Below are 18,170 nucleotides of genomic sequence, written 5' to 3' on the forward strand. Positions count from 1 at the left end.
TCTGAGTACTGGAATGTTTGCTGCAGGCCTGTAGAAGTGTAATGGGAGGGTAAAGTAGTGAGACAAGACAGTATTAACAGCTGTTAAAGTTGGTTTCAGTGTGACCTATGGTCATTGTGTCTCAGTTCCCAGTACTCATCATGTTGGCTAAAACCACACATGAAACTGTGAGGTCGAATTGAGTCCACATGCCATAACTCATGGACTATTTGTAGTGTGTATGTAGAATATATTAAACTGGAATGATTGAATAGAGGGATGGAAATAGAGAAGGAGAGCAACTTTTTTTTATGTATGAAAATAGTTTGCCAGGCAGTGGGATTAGAAAAATAACTCAAATTACCTTTCAGTATACACTTTATTAATTGGTAAAATAACTATCTGCCAGCTACGTTAGGGTTAAGTTACCAATTCTCTCCACATCCTCTTGGCTGTTTACACAATCTATTTATATATGACCCATGTCAGATTTGCACATTCACACTGATGTAGCCTCTGAAGTAGCACACCGATGCAATGCTCATTTTCTGTCACTAGCTAGTTTTCCATCCAATTGGCGACAGATTTTCATGCGAATATTCTAAAATAGGGATAACAAAATATGCGCAGTTTCCACCAAACAGCCTAGTCGCGGATAAAAATCAGTGCGTGATGACATTTTGCACACAAAATGTACCTTTTCGCAGTAAATAAACATCTCTAGTCAACAGCACGGACAGGCTATATTTTATTTAACTAGGCAAACCAGTTATGAACAAATAATTATTTACAATGACGGCCTACCGGGGACCAGCAGATTTTTACCTTGTCTACTCGGGGATTCGATCCAGAAACCTCACTGGCCCAAGGCTCTAACCACTAGGCTACCTGCCGCCCCATGATGGATTAAAAGCGAGAATATTTGTATTAGTGAAACAGAAGTCAAACATCATGTCACCAGAATAAGACTCTCGACCACCGTACGTGCACTCCACCCTGTGAAGTTCATCATCAATTATTTAATCTGTAGCCTAATAACGTGCATGGTTTTGCAAATTATAGTGAGAGGACCACACACCATATCATCCCGTGACTACTTCGATATTATCGTTATTATATCAATATTGTTTGCACATGTAGGCTATTCCACCGCCATTTATTTCACAATTTTCCCGACACAAATATCTGCATTTATAAAATTGTTCCAAAACTTCCTGTTTCCATCACACCTGTCATTTAGTTTATTTTTTATAGTATGACTTCACTCATGAAAACTGGATGGAAACAAGTGTTCCAGGGTAGTTTTCGTTGTAATGGCTGGTCTTGTAAAAAGACAGGCAAAAAAATCTGAGTCCAAATCATAGAGATCCTATTATTTTAATTCCATGGTCAAGGATAGGTCTCATATGGAGCATTACAATGTTATCAGGATTTAGATCCACGTATGCATATGGTGTACATCTAAACTCAAAAGATCAGATTCCATGATTATTTTTAAAATTCGGTTTACACATTAGGGAAAGATCAGATATACAGTACCTGATGATAATACCGGATGATAAAAACTGTGCGGAAATTGCTCCGTCAAGATCGTTGTGTTGTCTAAGTGGTGAATATTGTTTCCCTCCAAGTCAGTTCTTTAGTGGAGCTGAGGTAAACTGTGTTTTTGCTGAGTTTGATGTCCTTTCCAATTCCATGTGGGAAGCTCGGATGGTTATTCAAGGACAGTTGTGGCTGCTGCCAAAAGCATTTCAGTGTTGTGTTTGCTTTTAACAGCTGTGGGGTGGATTTAGGACCATTCCACAAAACTATTCCAAGACACACAAATGCTCAGGGGGAGTATTAGGTGTTCCTCTGCTACATACAATGAGTATAAACTACATTAAGAACACCTGCTCTTTCCATGACAGACTGATCTGGTGAATCCAGGTGAAAGTTATGATCCATTAATGTCACCCTTATTAAATCCACTTCAGTCAGTGTAGATGAAGGGAAGGAGACAGGTTCAATATGGATTTTTAATTAGTGAGACAATTGAGACACAGACTGTGTATGTGTATGCCATTCAGAGGGTGAATGGCCAAGATAAAATATTTAAGTGCCTTTCAACAGGTTTTGGTAGTAGATGCCAGGCATACTGGTTTGTGTCAAGAACTGCAACGCTGCTGGGATTTTCAAGCTCAACAGTTTCATGTGTGTATCGTGAATGGTCTACCACCTAAAGGACATCTAGCCAACTTGACACAACTGTGGGAAGCATTGGGGTCAACATGGGCCAGCATCCCTGTGGAATGCTTTCGACACCTTGTAGAGTCCATCCCAACGAATGGAGGCTGTTCTGAGGGCAGCGGGAGGGGAGATGCTGTCCGACAGGAAGATGGATATAACTTTTTGGCTTTTGGACAATCTTTTTGACAAACCCTTTTTGGACAGAAGCCATAGGACAGTAACTTTAGAACATTACATTTTGTAGAGAATCTTTTGGACAGTCACAGTAACTTTTCAACTGTACTATGGTTTAATCAGCAATAAAATACACTTCATTGTGTTGTTACTTTTATCTTCATGTTCAATTCATATAGTATATTCCTCACACACCGAATACAATATTTACAATTATACAAAAAAAGGTTACCTCAGTAAACAATTTAGACAACAATGTATACATTTATCATCACAAAAATGTAGACAACCAAATGCCATTCTGCAAAAGCATACAGCATAAATACATTTAAAAAATATATGAATTTCATATTTATTTGTTTCTCCAATAAGTAAAGGTGTTATTGCAGTGGTAATTTCCAGTATCTTCTCTGAGGAAAAGTCCAGTTCAATCTGAACGTATTGTTTGTGTCCTCAGTAGTCTCAGGGGTTCCCTGTGTCTTCAGATCAGCTAGTCTCTTCATCAGGGACAAAGACAAACTTCCTCTGTGGGACTTCCACCTGCAATTAAAAAGATAACGATTTCTGTTTTATATGAAACAGGATTTCTTTTCTTATGCCAGGTTCCCTCGAAAACAAAAGATTCCATGAAAGCTAGAGCTATTTCAGAGAGAAATACATGTGAGCAGAAGAAAAACATATATTCTGTAGCCTAATATTGTCCAGTCCTTCCAGGATTTTGTGATACTGCATTGTTTGTAAAATCAACAATCCCCTACATATTATGCAAGGGCTTGCAAATTTGATCCTCCAGCGCACTATTACCGCATCTAACAGTCAAATCACCACAATATTACTGCATAAAACTGTCCGATCATCACACTACAAAAAGAGGGCTCACAATTAAAACCAATCACCATACTTTTACCGCATAAAGTGGTTCAATCAAGCCACACGTCAACAAATGTTTTCCCCGTCAGCGCATTTTCCTGATAAATTGGGCAAAACTCATCACAAAATGTCAGAAATATCTAACATTTTTGCTCGCAACTATAACAAAAATCCCTCTGCACTTTCCTTATTTACTGTTTGTTGTCAAAGTTCGTTCTGGTACTGTGAGGCCTCTCCCGTTTCCCTTATCATAGCAGCTGTACAACAGTCCTATTTTTAACTCTAGTTAAGTGGCAGGCATTCACATCCCCTAGACCCTAGCCTTCTGAGGGCAACCAGGATTTTCCACAGTAACAACATAACAAGCAGTTACCACACATTATTGGGCCCACAGAAACACTAGAGACTAGACTACTCTTCTCTCTCTCTCTCTCTCTCTCTCTCTCTCTGTTTTTATCCCCCCCTCTTCTCTCTCTCTCTCTCTCTCTCTCTCTCTCTCTCTCTCTCTCTGTGTGTTAGGGACTTCAACCAAGGCTTGTGTTGTGTTTGGCTTTGTTCAGACATACCACAGCGCTTGATGATGGAAAAGTGTCATATGATCGACGTCCATCGTAAAATAACATGTCAACCACAGGAGATGACTCCGACAGCGATGTTCCTCTGTCACCTGTCTAAATCACACTGACCTCTGAGGTATGTGTGCCCTTTGAATGTAGGAATCCACCCTAAGGTTCTCAAAGCACAACCTAATTTATCTTAGACCGTTTAGACCAGATACTTTCTCTCAACCATTTTATATGAGTTGTCTTTGACATTTTCCAAGATGACATAGTGTCTCAGTCTGTTGGCTTTGTCACAGAAATAGACACTTTTCCAGATGGAAGCATGTGGAAACATGTGAATTAGTCCAAGAATACCCAGCCCAGGATACAGATAGAATAGCCTCCATGTTGGTAAGGGCCAATCGTTTTTCCTGGCCATGTCACCTGACCAGAAAATGACTCCGGGCCCTAATGATGAGGTATGAGACTAGGAACTCTCATAGGTTTTGTCTCACCAGCTGACCATCTTTAACCCTTAAACCCTTGTTAACTCTTATTGGCTGTGCATGTACACACACACATGCACGCACATGTACTCACACACACAATCTCACCTTTCTGAGGGAGCGGACACTGGCGTTGCGGATGGAGTCCATGAGCTGGTCGTGTGAGGAGCGCAGTGGAGTGGGTGGCCTGCTGTGCTCCTGGTCTCTGGTCTCTGCCACTGGCCGCAGAGCTTTCTTCAGCTCCTTCAAGATACTGTTGGTCTCTTTCAGTCCTTTCTTCCCCTTCTTCCCCTTCCCTTTCCCTTGCTTCTTAACGACCTCCTCGTGGAGCCTGATCACCTCCGCTATCTTCCTAGTCGGCTTCTTCTTCTCTGCCGGGGGCTGGCAGGGCAGTGAAGGGGGTGGGGGAGGGGGTGGGGGAGGAGGTGGGGGAGGCGGCGGGGGAGCAGGAGGGGTCTGTTTTTTGGGGAGTTTGGGGGATTGCCAAGGAGACACCCGCGGGGAACCGTAGGGCGAAGAACCCGGAGTGGCCTTCAACAGAGCAGTGGTACGGGGGTTAACGGCCCCCTCTGTCCCCGCCTGCTGGTTCTGTCTCTGCTCTTGCAGGCGTTTCTGTCTCTGACGATCCATGTTACGGGTCAGGATGCCTGTCATGCTCATCCGGGGGCCTGGAAGGTGGAACTGGTAACCCAACTTGATCAAGGCGTGGTTCTCCCTCAGAACCTTCACCATCTCCATCTCCACCTGACAGAGAGAGAGAGAGAGAGAGAGAGAGAGGGGGGGGATCGTGAGTTTGTACTTTTACTATTGCCTGTGCATGTGTGTTGAGCAGCTGCATCAAGATCTAATACCAAGTCCAGACTGACTGACCTGTCCTCCACACATGTGTCTCTGGTTGTGGAAGCGTAGCTGAGTCAGGGTGCTATTGCTAGGCAGAGCCTGAACCATAGCCAGAACCCCTTTCCCTGTCACATAGTTGGACTCGATGTTCAGGCTGACGATGGAGGTGTTTTCGCACAGCGTCTTGGCAATGGCCAGCGCCACGGGGTCATCAGCATGCGTGTTGGCCAGGCTAAAGACACGCACGTGTGTGTTGGAGCGCAGTGCCTCAGCGAACTGGATTAGAGTGTCCTGTGAGATGTCCTCGATGTTGTTGAGGTTGACCTCTTTGAGCTCAGGGTCGTTATTAAGGACTCTTTCCAGGGCCTCGTCGACAACTGTTGGGTTGCCATCGGCGTTGGGGTCAAGCGGAGGTGGGGGCGGGGTTAGTCTCATAGGCTCCACCCTTGGGGGTCTCAGGAGGCTAGGGGAGGAGATGACGACTGACAGCGGTGATGGAGGACCAGGATCCTTTGGGGGCGCTGCTTCAGGCCTTTCCTCTTCTGGCTCCTCTTTATCCTCCTCATCCTCTGTTTCAGCTTCCTCTTCTTCACTCTCCTCCTCCTCTTCCTCTTCATAATCTTTATTTTCTTTCTTGTTCTCGTCATCCTCCTCTGCTTCGCTGTTGCTTTCTGTCACACATTCTTCCTCACTATTTTCGGCATCGTCATCGTCATCCTGTTTCGACACAAGGTGTAAATCTCTCATTAATCTGACTCAGACACATGGTCATGTTCTCTTATAACTGTATTATGTCTAAAATTAGACTGGATGATTTGCATTTTTTTTTTGTGTGAGGGTCCTAACTGGTTCTATGTTGTACAATAAAGTGATCATTATTGAATAATGAAGCTTCTTAATTGGTCAAACAGAATTGAAGGTTATATAGATCTGAGTGTAGCAAGCTAGCGGAGTTCAGACTCTCCTGATCACTGACCTGTTTGGGACTGCTGGTTTCCCCTCTCTCATCCTCCAGTATCCTCTTGGTCTCCTTCTCCCAGTACTTCAACAGAGAGTCTCTACTGAAGGTGCCAGTGGGGGTCTTCTCCGTCTGGTCCCTCTGTCTCAGACCGATGGGCACGTTGGCATCAGGGTCAATGTCTGCCAGCTCCATCTCCAGCTCTGCAAGCTCCTCTGGGCTGAGAGAAGCCAGTAGTTCATCCTCATCCACATCCTCATACTTACTCAACTCCCGACGGTACCCAAAACCGTTCATCGCTGAAGAGGTTGGCCCCTTGGCTGAGCTCCAGGTAGATGGGGCTCTGTGTGCCGTACGAGTCCGATCAGGTTGGGATCTTTCTGGGATAGGTTTCCGGTCAGAGTGGAGTCTTTCTGGAGGTGTGGGTCCAGTCAAGTTCAGTCTCAGCCAGTTCTGTTTGTCCTCTACTGCTTCAGTTTGAACAGTACCAGTGGTGTGTGTGCAAGGCAAGGGGCCTAGCTGGGGTGTCTGTGTCGGTGGTGTGTGTGTTGAGTGTGTGTGTTGAGTATGTGTCCTGTTCTCCTCTCTTCTAATCTCTCCAGCTGCTGCAGAGGTCTTAAGAGAGGGATCAGTGGGGTGCAACAAAGCGTCAGGCCATGATGCACAGTGCTTTTTTGGGAGGCGCTGCTCAGAGCGGTAGACTAGAGCCACAAAAAGCATGTGAGCTCAGAGAGCAGAGCGGCCCTGGTCAGGCCTGTCAGCGGATCTCAGCAGCGGCCACGTTGTTCATAGCCAAAAAAATGCCCAACCGGACCCAAGAGAGACAGACAGCGAGTCATCGAGGCACATAACGACAAGCAGAAACACAGAGACACATAGCAACACGAAAACACATATTTACACACATAGGGACATCACATCACACATAGAGAAACCCACGGACATAGAAAGACATTCAGACTCAGAGACCCACAGAGACACACACCATGACATAAATATGTCTCAAATAGTACACTTTTCCCTAGGTGGCTCTGTTCAAATGTAGTGCACTACAGAAGGAATGTGGTGTAATTTCAGATGTGCCTCTAGTAAAGACCAGAGAGGTTGGTTATCCCATAAGGGACAGAGTGAATTAGGCTGTATTGAAATTGTTACTTTTCAAGTGGCTTTATCACCAATCAACATTGTTGTGTGACACCACTGGCCATCCTGTGGGATTAACTACTACAGATAACAAAGGTTTCTGTGGTAACATGTTTCTATGGAGCAGACGAACAGAGCAATAATGTGAAAGTAGAGCTGTATCTTTTAGTGGGCTTTGATTTAGTCAAATGGTTCCTGAAATACTGGGAATAACAGTAGACGATTGCGTTAGTGGGCTTTTTTAAAAGAGGGTTATGTTATCATTTTAGGCTTGTCAGAGTAGAGTGGAGGAGCTTCTCTGAGAGCTGGCAGACAAGGCAGTGGGATGTTCTCTATCTCTTCTATACACTGCTGGCTTTGGGCTTTTAATCTGACCTCTTTATACATCACCACTCTGTCTGGCTTAGTTAATGAAAAATGGTATTTGGTTGGAGAACAAAAACGGTCTGTTTATCTCGTCACTTTAAACAATGCCACTTTATATAATGTTTACGTATCTTACATTACTCATGTCGTATGTATATACTGTACTCTATACCATCTACCGCATCTTGCCTATGCCGCTCGGCCATCGCTCATTCATATATTTTATGTACATATTCTTATTCATTCCTTTACAACTGTGTGTAAAAGGTAGTTGTTGTGAAATTGTTAAGATTTACTTGTTGGATATTACCGCATGGTCGGAACTAGAAGCACAAGAATTTCGCTACACTCGCATTAACATCTGCGAACCATGTGTATGTGACCAATAAGATTTGATTTGATTTGATTTGTGGAGCTTTGAAGAAGCTCTCCCGTTCAGTCAGTCTAAATATTCTAATGACCCTGGGTGATAATAGTCTGGCTAACACCTAACTCTCAAAGTCCTCCTGACTTCAAAGTCAGGAATGGCTCTTTGAAGTTGTGGGCATAATATGTCGATAATGAAGGGGGCTGTGCTTTTACTGATTGGTTCATCTCTGTGTCTTTCTCACTCAAACATCCGTAGGCACAGTCATACGCAGGCCCAGAGCGCCGCCCCCCTTCCATTACAACAGTTGGATTTTCAAATCCAAACAAAGCCGTCTCAATCCCAGAGGGGGGAAAAAACATTTGAGAGAACCAATCAAACCCGTCGCTCAATTTCGGAGCGAATACTGCATTAACAAATGGCCTCCTTTGCAGACTAGTGTGTCACAGCTCTCCGTGCTCTGGGTCACGTGGGTCGCGTCAGCCAGGCTAGGGTAATAACTCTCTTTTGGTAAAGGGCTTGTTGTTGTAGGTGCCTAATTCCAGAAATTCAAAATGGGGTTGACGTGTGTAGATGTATGATGTGTGCATACTGTTTCAGGCAATGGGCAATGATGTGGAGTCTATGAGACTTTTCTGTACATACATTTCTACGTACAGCAGAATTGTGTGTCCAAGGCCTCCCGAGTGGCACAGTGGTCTAGAGATTCTGTTTGAGTCCAGGCTCTGTCGCAGCTGGCCGTGACCGGGAGACCCATGGGGCTGCGCACAATTGGCCCAGTCTTCCGGGTTAGGGGAGGGTTTGGCCACCAGGGATGTCCTTGTCCCATCGCGCACTAGCGACTCCTGTGGCGGGCCGCTGACACGGTCACCAGGTGTACGGTGCTTTATCTGACACATTGGTGAAGCTGGCTTCCGGGTTAAGTGGGCATTGTGTCAAGAAGCAGTGCGGCTTGGTTGGGTTGTGTTTCGGAGGATGCATGGCTCTCGACCTTCGCTTCTCCCGAGTCCGTTCGCCAGTTGCAGCGATGAGACAAGACTAACTACCAATTGGATCCCACAAAAAAAGGGGTCAAAATAATAATTAAAATGTAAAAAAAGAATTGTGGGTCCAATACATTTTTCCCTTGGGGACAATAAAGTGTATTGTATTGTGTAATGACACCCAGAGAGGGGCTACTGTGAGTGAGGAGGATGGAGGATGGGCTTTAGGTCAATGTGGTCTCAGGGCAATTCATATTATTCTGTATGTAAATCTGTGACAATCCATTTAGTATGTGTTACGTAACATTAGGTTTACAGTACATTATGAATGGAATAGTGGTCGTACTTAACTTACAAATTAGAGGATGTATAGTATCATCCCACTGGGCACACAATGACATTTCAACATGGATAATTGGGTAATATTTGGTTGAGACGATCAATGAGATTACAATTTATGTTGACCCAATCAAAAAGACAGCTAAAAGTTAGTTGAATGTCCAATGTGTTACCACTATGCTTTCAACCATCAAAAACACAACCAAATTCCAATGAAAAAACAATGACAGATTTTTTAAAGAACAGCATAGTTCAAATGGGAATATAATTTCAGATATTTTGTTTATTTATACAACATATTATCACTGTGCTTCATCTAATAGCAGAACCAAATGACCTGGATTGCAGTTGAAATTACATTAAAAGTACATGGTGCAAGTCATCAATGCTGTTCAAGATTCTGCTTCGATTATTACAGTAGTTTTGAAGATCTCCACAGTCCTGCGACAACCCATGCATGCTACTGTATCTTGAACATGCACACTCTATATGATTACATAAGTAGACATTTATAGTAACAGGAACCTCAAAATGTGGCCATGGATGTGTTACTCATTTTAAGGTTGAATGTTACGTTAGTTTGTAAGATAGTCTTAACTTTAGGCTATTTACTCTATTTTGAATATCCCACCGATCCTTTACTTCAACGAAATCATTTACAAAATAGCCTCCAACACTCTACTCAGCAAATCGTATGTGGTCTACCACAGTGCCATCTGTTTTGTCACCAAAGCCCCATATAATCCCCGAGGGCGAGCCCTCGCTTCATATTCATCACCAACCCCACTGGCTCTAGGTCATCTATAAGTCTTTGCTAGGTAAAGCCCCACCTTATCTTAGCTCACTGGTCACCATAGCAGCACCCACCCGTAGCATGCGCTCCAGCAGGTATTTTACACTGGTCACGCCCAAAACCAACTCCTTCTTTGGCCGCCTTTCCTTCCAGTTCTCTGCTGCCAATCAAATCAAATCAAAGATTATTTGTCACGTGCTCCAAATACAACCTTACAGTGAAATGCTTACTTACAGGCTCTAACCAAGTGCAAAAAAAGTGTTAGGTGAACAATAGGTAAGTAAAGAAATAAAACAACAGTAAAAAGACAGGCTATATACCATAGCGAAGCTATACAAGTAGCAAGGCTACATACAGACACAGGTTAGTCAGGCTGATTTAGGTAGTATGTACATGTAGATATGGTTAAAGTGAATATGCATATATGATGAACAGAGAGTAGCAGGAGCGTAAAAAGAGGGGTTGGGGGCACACAATGCAAATAGTCCGGGTAGCCATTTGATTACTTGTTCAGGACTCTTATGGCTTGGGGGTATAAACTGTGGAGAAGCCTTTTTGTCCTAGACTTGGCACTCCGGTACCACTTGCCATGCGGTAGTAGAGAGAACAGTCTATGACTGGGGGGGCTGGAGTCCTTGACAATTTTTAGGGCCTTCCTCTGACACCGCCTGGTGTAGAGGTCCTGGATGGCAGGCAGCTTATCCCCAGTGATGTACTGGGCCATAGGCACTACCCTCTGTAGCTCCTTGCAGTCGGAGGCTGAGCAGTTGCCATACCAGGCAGTGATGGAACCAGTCAGGATGCTCTCGATGTTGCAACTGTAGAACCTTTTGAGGATCTCAGGACCCATGCCAAATCTTTTTAGTTCCCGACTGTCTTGGTATGTTTGGACCATTCTAGTTTGTTGTTGATGTGGACACCAAGGAACTTGAAGCTCTCAACCTGCTCCACTACAGCCCCGTCGATGAGAAGGGGGGCATGCTCGGTCCTCCTTTTCCTGTAGCCCACAATCATCTCCTTTGTCTTGGTTATGTTGAGGGATAGGTTGTTATTCATGACACCACCCGGCCAGGTCTCTGACCTCCTCCCTATAGGCTGTCTCGTCGTTGTCGGTGATCAGGCCTACAACTATTGTGTCGTCTGCAAACTTAATGGTGGTGTTGGAGTCATGCCTGGCCATGCAGTTGTGGGTGAACAGGGAGTACAGGAGGGGACTGAGCACGCACCCCTGTGGATCTCCAGTGTTGAGGATCAGTGTGGTAGATGTGTTGCTACCTACCCTCACCACCTGGGGGCGGCCCGTCAGGAAGTCCAGGATCCAGTTGCAGAGGGAGATGTTTAGTCCCAGAATCGTTAGCTTAGTGATGAGCTTTGAGGATACTATGGTGTTGAACGCTGAGCTGTAGTCAAGAGTCCCGCACCTTGAAAGCGGCAGCACTACCCGGCAGCACTACCCTTTAGCTCAATGCGAATTTTGTCTGTAATCCATGGCTTCTGGTTGGGTATGTACGTACTGTCACTGTGGGGACGACATCCTCTATGCACTTATTGATAAAGCCAGTGACTGATGTGGTGTACTCCTCAATGCCATCGGAAGAATCCCGGAACATGTTCCAGTCTGTGATAGCAAAACAGTCCTGTAGTTTAGCATCTGCTTCATCTGACCACTTTTTTATAGACCAAGTCACTGGTGCTTCCTGCTTTAATTTTTGCTTGTAAGCAGGAATCAGGAGGATAGAGTTGTTGTCGGATTTACCAAATAGAGGGCGAGGGAGAGCATTGTACCCGTCTCTGTGTGTGGAATACAGGTGATCTAGAATTGTTTTCCCTCTGGTTGCACATTTAACATGTTGATAGAAATTTTTTAAGTTTCCCTGCATTTAAGTCTCCGGACACTAGGAGTGCCACCTCTGGGTGTGTGGTTTCCTGTTTGCTTATTTCCTTATACAGCTGACTGAGTGCGGTCTTAGTGCCAGCATCTGTCTCTTGTGGTAAAAAAACAGCCACGAAAAGTATAGCTGAAAACTCTTCTGCACATCTATCACAGTGTTTAATTGCTAAATTTTAATTATTTTGCCACTATGGCCTATTTATAGACTTTTCTATTGTGTTATTGACTGTATGTTTGTTTATCCCATGTGTAACTCTGAGTTGTTTGTGTCGCACTGCTATGCCCTATCTTGGCCAGGTCGCAGTTGTAAATGAGAACTTGTTCTCAACTGGCCTACCTGGTCAAATAAAGGTGAAATAAATAAACAACTTTTTTTAAAGTAAAATTGAATTGTGTTTGGTTGGCAATGCAACCAAATATCAACATTTGACAGAGATGTATTTTCTGCTTGGATCTTTCCATCAGTGCCACTGACTCTGGCTTTAATTCCAGTTTGTCTACAAATTAATAATAGACATTTTGGATTCACATCTACACCTCAACCGAAAATTACAGTTAAAAAATGGGACTATATCAAATCATATTATACTTTAAAATAAATGCACTTTAAATATGGATTTGGTCCTATTTTTTTTCCTTCGATTTTTGGTTGAAATGGAAATGTGAATCCAACATATCAAATATTCAAATTGTAGACAAACTGCAATTAAAGCCAGACTAATTCAGTGGCACATATGGAACTATTCAAGCAAAATAAACATCTCCTTCAAATGTTGATATTTGGATCTGTTGACAGCCAAACACAATTCAATATCACTAAATATCATTTACATCTAAAATCAACCAGAGCTTGAAATGCCTCTATTGAATTGTCTATTTGTTGTTGAATTCTGGGTTAAATTGAAACAATAGCTTTTGATGACTGTAAATGCTATGCAGGTCTAAATAGCTACTAGCTTCCATTTACTATTAGAATGTTATTTTTAAGTAACACTGCATAATCCATAACCCCTGAGGGGGAATTGACTGACGTTGTGACAAAGCTCTTGAAAGAAAAGGAGGAGGGGAAAAAAGGACTGTCTTTTATCCTACTGTTTTGACCTAACAAATGTCAATGAAAAGCATCACTAATGATCTATGAGTGATAAAGTATGGTCACGTTTCATTTGCTCTATTAAACCTACCCTTTGGAATGACTTTGATAGCAACAGTGAATTTCGTTTTTAAGTGGAGGTCTCGCAACAATCACTCTCACGATAGCACATTGGTAATAGTCAGTGACAAATAGCTAAGCAGAGCTGGGCTTGGTTAAAGCCCAGAGATGGGAGACCAAAGGGTACCTGTAGATAGATCACATTTTCCAGTAGGAGGTGCTGCCCAGCATGTATTTTCTTCTTTGGTTACCATGATGACATAATCCTGTGGTTGAAATCTCACCCTCAAAACAACAATTTACTTTCTTTTTCCAAATCCAATGTATTTTCCACCACATTCCACGTCACGACACGTCGACAATTACATTGAAACAACATTGATTCAACCAGTCTGTGCCCCGTGGAATATGTCTTACCCGGTTACGAATTGGATGATAATCATTATCTTATTATACTTCTTTCTCTTGAGACCAGGTTGCTTGTTGCGTCTTAACAACAGAGGAGAATTATGGGGAGAATTTAAGTTGGTGGTTAGGTGAACTAATGATAAAGGTTAGGATCATTTATGTGAAAGGTTAGGGGAACTAAAATGACAAAGGTTGGGCAAGTTACATTGCAGGTTAGGTGAATTGGGTTAAGTTAAGAATAAGGGTTAGGGGAATGATTAGCTAAAATCCTACAGTTGTCTCCGATGTTAACTCGAATGTGCAACCTTTGGAATGCTAGATGGTTGCAGATTACTCTCACCCATCCTCCTTGAACAACTTTTCTACTTTTTTCTGTCTCAAGTAACTAGACCATTAGTAGGTATCATACGTCTTGGTGATGCTAAAAAATGCGTAAGTATGTTTTGTATGGCTCTGAGGCCAGGCTGTTTAGGTAGATGACCAAAGACTCATAGTACTCATAGTACTCATAGTACTCTCTTTAGTGTGACCAGCGAGGTCTATGGCAGAGTTTTCCAACCCGGTTCCTGGAGAGCTACCGTCCTGTAGGTTTTCACTTCAAACCTAATCTAGATGATTTATTCATCACAAAACCATTTGATGTTGGCAATTATTTTAATGAATACTTCATTGGCAAAGTGGGCAAACTTCAGCAAGAAATGCCAACAACGAACAGAGAAACATCATATTCATGCTTCAAATATTGAAAGAAAAGCATTGTAAATTTGAATTTTGTAAAGTTAGTGTGGGAAAGGTGGAAAAATTGATATCGATCAATAATGACAAACCTGGCATTGACAACTTAGATGGAAAGCTACTGAGGATGGTAGCTGACTCTATGGCCACTCCTATCTGTAATATATTTCATCTGAGTCTAGAGGAAGGTGTTTGTCCTCAGGCCTGGAGGGAAGCCAAGGTCATTCCGCTACCCAAGAGTGTTAGAGCGGCTTTTACTGGTTCTAACAGCAGACCTATCAGCTTGATGCCAGCTCTTAGCAAACAGTTGGAAAAAATTGTGTTTGACCAAATACAATGCTATTTCTCTGTAAACAAATTGACAACAGACTTTCAGCATGCTTATAGAGAAGGACATTCAAAATGTATGAATGGCACTGACACAAATGACTGATGATTGGTTGAAAGAAATTGTGGGAACTGTACTGTTAGATTTCAGTGAAGCCTTTGATATTATTGACCATAACCTGTTGTTGACAAAACATATGTTTTATGTCTTTTCAACCTCTGCCGTATAATCTATTCAGAGCTATCTATCTAATAGAACTCAGAGGGTTTTCTTTAATGGCAGTCTCTCTAATGTCAAACATGTAAGGCGTGGTGTACCACAGGGCAACTCTCTAGGCCCTCTATTATTTTCTATTTTTACCAATGACCTGCCACTGGCATTAAATAAAGCCTGTGTGTCATTAAATAAAGCCTGTGTGTCATAGTATGCTGATGATTCAACCATATACACTACCGTTCACTTAGAAATGTCCTTGTTTTGAATGAAAACATACATGAGTTGCAAAATGAATAGGAAATATAGTCAAGATGTTGACGAGGTTATAAATAATGATTTTTAATTGAAGTAATAATTGTGTCCTTCAAACTTTGCTTTCGTCAAAGAATCCTCCACTTGCAGCAATTACAGCCCTGCAGACCTTTGACATTTTAGTTGTCAATTTATTGAGGTACTCTGAAGAGATTTCACCCCATGCTTCCTGAAGTACCTCCCACAAGTTGGATTGGCTTGATGGGCACTTCTTACGTACCATACGGTCAAGCTGCTCCCACAACAGCTCAATAGGGTTGAGATCCGGTGACTGTGCTCCAATTAAGCGCTGTCCACAGGGTATGGCATGGCGTTGCAAAATGGAGTGATAGCCTTCCTTCTTCAAGATCCCTTTTACCCTGTACAAATCTCCCACTTTACCACCACCAAAGCACCCCCAGACCATCACATTACCTCCACCATGCTTGACAGACGGCGACAAGTACTCTTCCGGCATCTTTTCATTTTCTCTGCATCTCACGAATGTTCTTCTTTGTGATCTGAACACCTCAAACTTGGATTCGTCTGTCCATAACACTTTTTCTAATCTTCCTCTGTCCAGTGTCTCTGTTCTTTTGCCCATCTTAATCTCTTTTTTTGGCCAGTCTGAGATATGTCTTTTTCTTTGCAACTTTGCGTAGAAGGCCAACATTCCGGTGTCGCGTCTTCACTGTTGACGTTGAGACTGGTGTTTTGCGGGTACTATTAATGAAGCTGCCAGTTGATGACTTGTGAGGCATCTGATTCTCAAACTAGACACTCAACCTGTCCTCTTGCTCAGTTGTGCACCGGGGCCTCTCACTGCTCTTTCTATTCTGGTTAGAGTCAGTTTGCGCTGTTCTGTGAAGTTAGTACTACACAGCATTGTACGAGATCTTCAGTTTATTGGTAATTTCTCACATGGAATAGCCTTCATTTCTCAGAACAAGAATAGACTGACGAGTTTCAGAAGAAAGCTCTTTGTTTCTGGCCATTTTGAGCCTGTAATTGAACCCACAAATGCTGATGCTCCAGATACTCAACTAGTCTAAAGAAGGCCAGTTTTTTGCTTCTTTAATCAGCACAACAGTTTTCAGTTGTGCTAACATAAAATAACGTAAAATTATTTTCTAGTGGTCAATTAGCCTTTTAAAATGATAAACTTGGATTAGCTAACACAACGTGCCATTGGAACTCAGAAGGGACGGTTTCTGATAATGGGCCTCTGTACGTCTATGTAGATATTCCAATACAAATCAGCAGTTTCCAGCTACAATAGTCATTTACAACATTAACAATGTATACACTGTATTTCTGAACAATTTTATTTTAATGGACAAAAAAAATTGCTTTTCTTTCAAAAACAAGGACATTTCTAAGTGACCCCAAACTTTAGATCAGTAGTGTACGTGTCAGCAACCACAGCTAATAAAGTCACTTAAACCTTTAACAAAGAGTTGCAAGTCAGTTTTGTTATGGGTGGCCAGTAATAAACTGGTCCTGAACATCTCTACAACTAAGAGCATTGTATTAGGCACAAATCATTCCCTAAGCTCTAGACATCAGCTGAATCTGGTAATGAATTGTGTGGCTGTTGAACAAGTTGAGGAGACTAAATTACTTGGCGTTACCTTAGATTGTAAACTGTCATGGTCAAAACATATAGATTCAATGGTTGTAAAGATGGGAAGAGGTCTGGACGTCATAAAGTGGTGCTCTGCTTTTTTGACACCATATTCCAAAAAGTAAGTCCTGCAGAGTCAAGTGTTGTCTTCTCTTGGTTATTGTCCAGTCATGTGGTCAAGTGCTGCAAAATACCTAGGTAATAAGCTGCATTTGGCCCTGAACAGAGCGGCACATCTTGCTCTTCATCTTGCTCTTCATCAGAGGGATAATATAAATAGTATGTATGCCAGTCTCTCTTGGCTAAGAGTTGAGGAGAGACTGACTGCATCACTTATTTTTATAAGAAACATTGTTGAAAATTCCAAATTGTTTGCATAGTCAACTTACACACAGCTCTGACATACACACTTACCCCACCAGACATGCCACCAGGGGTCTTTTCACAGTCCCCAAATCCAGAACAAATTCGATAAAGCGTACAGTATTATAGGGAACCATTATTGCACGGAACTGCTTTCCATCTCATATTGCTCAAATAAACAGCAAACATGGTTTCAATTAACAGATAAAGCAACACCTCACGGCACAACGCCTCTCCCCTATTTGACCTAGATATTTTGTGTGTACGTATTGATGTGTTGGCTACCGTATGTTTGCCATTTTTAAAATGCATGTAGTTCTGACCTTGAGCTGTTTATAAATGTTATGTCATGTTTCATGTTTTTGTGTGGACCCCAGGAGGAGTAGCTGCTGCTTTCACAACAGCTATTGGGGATCCTAATACAAAATGACAAATCTAGCTCACATGATTCTCATAATCAGCTGGTGAATCAGGTCAGATAAAACAGTGATTAGGGCAAAATCCTCGGGAAGTTAGCTTTAGATAAAACAGGGATGAGAGCAAGAGCCTCCAGGAAATTAGCTTTAGATAAAACGGGGATTAGGGCAAAATCGGGAAGTTAGCTTTAGATAAAACAGGGATTAGAGCAAGAGCCTCCAGGAAGTTATCTTTAGATAAAACAGGGATTAGAGCAAGAGCCTCCGGGAAATTAGATTTAGATAAAACAGGGATTAGAGCAAAAGCCTCCAGGAAGTTAGCTTTAGATAAAACAGGGATTAGAGCAAAAGCAGGAAAGCCAGGGATTAGGGCAAAAGCCCAGGAAGTTAGCTTTAGATAAAACAGGGATTTCCAGGAAGTTAGCTTTAGATAAAAAATCCTCCAGGAAGTTAGCTTTAGATAAAACAGGGATTAGAGCAAAAGCCTCCAGGAAGTTAGCTCTCCAGGAATAGGGTTGGAGAGCCCTGGTCTATGGTATGACTAGTGGGTAGGAATACAGTGTCCACTCCACTGTGTCTCGATGAGCGGTAGGCTGGTGTTGACAGGGCAGGAATGCTGCTGTTCAGATAACAACAACAGTCTGGCAAGCGAGAAC

At 42.7% G+C, this 18,170-nt stretch overlaps 1 protein-coding gene across 1 annotated transcript; it reads right to left on the minus strand.

Annotated features, from left to right (window-relative positions):
• Window positions 1-1,999: 1,999 nt before the first annotated feature.
• On the minus strand, window positions 2,000-6,672 carry LOC135514539 (leiomodin-2-like). Its single transcript, XM_064937969.1, has 4 exons — window positions 6,117-6,672; window positions 5,171-5,857; window positions 4,409-5,044; window positions 2,000-2,922 (listed from the first exon to the last, which is right to left on the minus strand). Exons 1-4 carry the CDS (start codon window positions 6,393-6,395, stop codon window positions 2,869-2,871), a joined length of 1,656 nt encoding a protein of 551 aa, XP_064794041.1. The 5' UTR covers window positions 6,396-6,672; the 3' UTR covers window positions 2,000-2,868.
• Between the last annotated feature and the right edge of the window lie 11,498 nt (window positions 6,673-18,170).

Source organism: Oncorhynchus masou, chromosome 26, assembly GCF_036934945.1.
Source record: "Oncorhynchus masou masou isolate Uvic2021 chromosome 26, UVic_Omas_1.1, whole genome shotgun sequence".
NCBI lineage: Eukaryota > Metazoa > Chordata > Actinopteri > Salmoniformes > Salmonidae > Oncorhynchus > Oncorhynchus masou.